We start from the raw sequence: 4,560 nt of genomic DNA on the forward strand, positions 1-4,560 counted from the left end.
AAAATACCGTAAAACAATGTGTTGTAGAAATCTCTTTCAAATTAGGAAACTTTGCCAGTTAATTATTTCAGCGATCTGCCTGCGGTGAAATAAGATCAGTTGAATTCGCCAAAACTGCGAGTTGATCGGCCAGGCTCGCAAATCATTTCCTTGTAGTTTGCACCAAAAATATTTTGATCAGCATGAGACTTATTTATTGACTGACCTTTCGCCATCCATAGTAGACTTAATTCAGAGAAGTGGAGACTATATGTGGTGAAACCTCACTAGAAAATACTTATACAGGAGTTGTTGTTAATTGATTTTTTTTTTCTTAACTTTCTTGAATTCAGATTTGAGCACTGTTTGGAAGAAAAAAGGAACGTGTTATTTGGAAAAGCTATTTAAAATCTTAATGAACTGTTAGTGGCATTTTATCTCGTTGTTATCAAAGAAACAAATGATTTTATCCGGAGGCCATATTCAATAGATGAATACAAACATTCAAGTTAATCAAATCAGAATATTGGCCCATGTAAATAATGATTCAGATCTTTTTTGTTTTCTTTTCATGTGTGAAGTCTTAGATCGACGTAGATAAGATATTCTATTGTACTTAAGAAATAAATAAGTGTGTTAGTATGAATTAAATGTTAGTAATCTACTACCTCACAAAATTAAACGGGCTCGAATTATCCATTGACTGCTCATTTTAAGATCACACAAGTGAGAATGTGTCCAAAAATGACAAAGGAAATGATATAAAATAAACTAAAAAGTAGATTTATCTGGTGTTCCGCTTGTGACGTAAGCTCTAGTTGAAGTAGGAAAATCAGACCACCAGGTCGAGCATGAACCTTTCACCCTTCAAATTCTTTAAGTATTCCATATATCGAATATGCACACGGTGATTATGTAACCATATACTGTAAAACCGCTCGGCACATTTCAGGGGGAGAGAATCTATTGCATTCTACCGTAATTGTTAACACCAGCTGGCAAGAAAGCAGCACTGAGGAATCGCTCAGTATCTGCCGTAAGTCCGGTTTAAGTCGCGTAGACGGAATTACAGGGATCGATGTTGACAGTGTATTCGAAAGCACTTCAATGTGAATTGATGCGACACTGATTCCTTTAATACGGCAGACACCGTACGTACGCACGCATCTTAAAGAGGTCCTTTTTAATATTATACAGCCAGCAACTTTGATTGTAAGTAAGCTCGTTCTTACAAAACCTACGTTTGCGTAAATTGCTCTGTTGAAGTCTTACGGACCGCTACCTTATTTTCCCCAAATCATTGAATAACTTGTAATTTCACCCTTTTGCTTGGCAGGTAGTCATGAATTCTTCAAACGTTAGTGGAGCCAAATGTTTGTTCGAGAACGCCAGTCATTCGTCAACAGTTTTGGTTATTACTGGCTTCGCCGTGGTTCTGTTTTTTTCTCTAATTGGTAATTTTTTACTGATACGAGTGGTGCTATACGACAAAGAATCAAGAAAGAAATTTCCTTTCAATTATCTCATACTCAACATGGCGATAGCGGACATTCTCAACGCCTCGTCAGCGGCGCTTGTGTTTATCTCTTTCCTCACGGTCGGTCGACATTGGTTGTCTGGTACCTTTGGGTTGATAACTTGCAAGCTATCATACTTTTCAGTGACGTTCTCGGTAGCAGCGTCTATATTGACCGTTGTCACGATGGGATTAGATCGCTTCATGGCAGCGCACGCGACCATAAGGCCGCTCACACTAAAAGGAATTAGATGCGCTATTGTGGTGATTTGGCTTTTGGCCGGACTGTCGGCCTCACCGTATTTGTACAGAATGACAACAGAGGAAAAGTCAGACGGAAAATGCTATTGCATTGGAAAATGGCACGAAGATGATAAGAAGCACTTTCAGTACATGAAAATTGAGGAAACAACAAAGTTTGCAGTCCTCTATGTGCTTCCACTTACAGCCATGGTGTTCTTCTATGCCATCATCGCATGCAAAATCCGCGAACGGAGCAATCTTCCCGTAGGAAACGACAGAAGATACAAAATCATGCAGATGAATCAACGAGTCGTACGCATGATCACGGCTATAGTTGTAATATTCGCTGTATGTTGGTTGCCCGTACATGTCAATCATTTGCTGCGATCATTTGCGTTTTCTACATATTGCAAATTACCCGCCATCCTTCTTCTTTCGTTTTTTTGGCTGGGTCATGCAAACTGTGCAATAAACCCGTGGGTTTGGTTTATGTTCAGTGGTCATTTCCGTGGGTTACTCAAACAAGTAACGAACGCGAGTTCTGGGAAGATACAAAGTGATCACGTGCCTCTTAGCCCAAAACAAACTTCAAGATAAGTAGACAGTGATCAAAATGGATCAATTAGAGTATTTGTAATAAATTAGGCAAATATTGATACCGAAATGTTGTTCGATTGAAGGTCATTTATTTGTTAAAATTCAGTCTATTTGCTGCAGTGACAGAGCCGACGCAACAAACCAAAGGCGCTGAGAGCATTGACCACAAAAATCGTAAATATTTTAGAATGGACGTTCCAGACATTCAGAGACAAACCTCTTTAAGTAGAAGAAATTTAGTTTGTAAAATAGAAAACTAAGCTATCCTTACATTTATACTACTAGATTATTTATAATATAGGCGTCATTAATTATAGATAACGAACAAAACTTCGAACCGGTTAATATCTAAATTTCTTGCGCCGATTCACAGCATGCGACTCGATCGATTTGGCAAGCCATGTGAAATGTTCTGAACGAATTTCCACTGGTTTGATGTCAAAGCAAGTAATTGGCCAGTTAATTGCATTAATAGATAGATTGAAAGTACGATACCCATTTATGAGTGATAACTCCTTAATGTATAGATTGTTATTTTAAAGGATTAGTGTATATAAAGTATCTTAATGCATCTTAATCCATTGTTTTCGAGCTAATCGTTGTGCGCAATTTATCCTGCTTGTCAAATTCAGTTCAACACAGTTAATTCAGTTTTTGATTTTAGTCAAGCCTCTTATTACTTATTTCCCAAGTACGAACCTCTTTTACTTCCTTCCGCTTCGGAGCCGTTCCACCCTTAAATGATTTCCACTACAGAACTGACGTAAAGGAGCCGTTGCAATGTGAGTACACTGTTTTAATGCCGTATAAACACATGATTAAGAATAAGATTTTTCACTATGGGGCTTAAGACGGCCACCTTGAATTCGCTCTCTCCAGAATGCTGCATGTTCATGCTCTAACTAATCTTTGCCAACAAGGTTTTCCCCAGCGCAGACTAGCTGGCGTCGGTACTGTGTGGAAGGCTTGGCATACGCCGGGCCTGTATCTACGAAGACGTCGTTTTCGTAAAGTATATTGTTTCTTAACTATGCTCTATTATTAGAGATATTCAGAGAGTCACGTTTACGCCAAACGGCAAACCTAGATTTGTATACTACTTGAACAAGTTTTTCCCTTCACTGTCGTATACCGTTTATTACTTCTACTCAAAATAAGCAGTTTCACGCCACTTATATCCATAATTCTTTTTGTCAACAAGGTTTTCTTTGCTTAGTGTCTGTAGTGAGGTTAGCTATTACACCTGGTGCAGAATCTGCGAAGCCAAGTTTCCTACAGTGTTTTTTAACAATGGCCGATTGTTATTCACAATTCCTTTTACGTAGACAGATGTCAGAGAAATTTGGTCAAATGATGGATTAGTTCAGCAGAAACATACTGAAACGACCTTGGCTTTTATAAAATCCTCTATGAGACAATTAAAATGTATGATTTACCTTTAATCTAGAGCTGCCTGACAAATTCCTCTCCCTATACATATAGACTTTGATTGTTTTAAAACTTTCGGTAAACAAAATACACAATACAGAACACAGAATGTCTACAGAATGAAGAATAAACAATACACAAATGTACAATAAATAATCAACATTGCACAATGCACAATAAACACTACACAATTCACAATACACAAAAGGCTTTGTTTTGACAGGTAACCCTTGACAATCCCAAAAACGGATGACCCTCTTGCCCCTCACGAACACATGAATTCATGAACGCAGAACCATGTCGGGGCCGGTTTTGCCCTTATTCTTACAAGAAAAAAGTATATAGCAAGGTTAATTCCTTAAATACATAATTTGTGTAATCCTACCAAAATCACGCTATGACATGATACCCTCGATGCTGCAAAATGGAAATAAAAAATAAATTGAAATTTAAGTCAAGCCCAGGTGGTGAGCGTAATCAATATTGAATAATTATTCCATGAGCCCGGCTGCGCGTTGGATGAGAGCTCACTTTCCGTCGAAAGATTCTTTTGTTTAACGCGTTACACATTTGAATAATAAACACAATATTTTTAAAATGGCGATGTCGGCTTTGAAGATCATAAGAAGGTATAATGGCGACACCAAAAGAAAATGAGCTCATTCTCTCTTGTCGAGATCTAGTGACCCAACATAATAAGAAAGTTCCAAAATGCAAGGTAATTGAGATGAGGAAGTCATTTTCGATGGCACATCTTCCTTAATGGGCAATTCTGTTTATCAAAATAGGAGGAGAAT

At 37.9% G+C, this 4,560-nt stretch overlaps 1 protein-coding gene across 1 annotated transcript; it reads left to right on the plus strand.

The window, feature by feature from the left end:
* Positions 1-624: 624 nt before the first annotated feature.
* Positions 625-4,111, plus strand: LOC140932607 (tachykinin-like peptides receptor 99D). Its single transcript, XM_073382118.1, has 2 exons — positions 625-1,191; positions 1,316-4,111. The coding sequence occupies exon 2, from the start codon at positions 1,322-1,324 to the stop codon at positions 2,333-2,335; it is 1,014 nt and encodes a 337-aa protein (XP_073238219.1). The 5' UTR covers positions 625-1,191; positions 1,316-1,321; the 3' UTR covers positions 2,336-4,111.
* The last annotated feature ends 449 nt before the right edge of the window (positions 4,112-4,560 follow it).

Source organism: Porites lutea, chromosome 4 (genome assembly GCF_958299795.1).
Source record: "Porites lutea chromosome 4, jaPorLute2.1, whole genome shotgun sequence".
NCBI classification, from domain to species: domain Eukaryota; kingdom Metazoa; phylum Cnidaria; class Anthozoa; order Scleractinia; family Poritidae; genus Porites; species Porites lutea.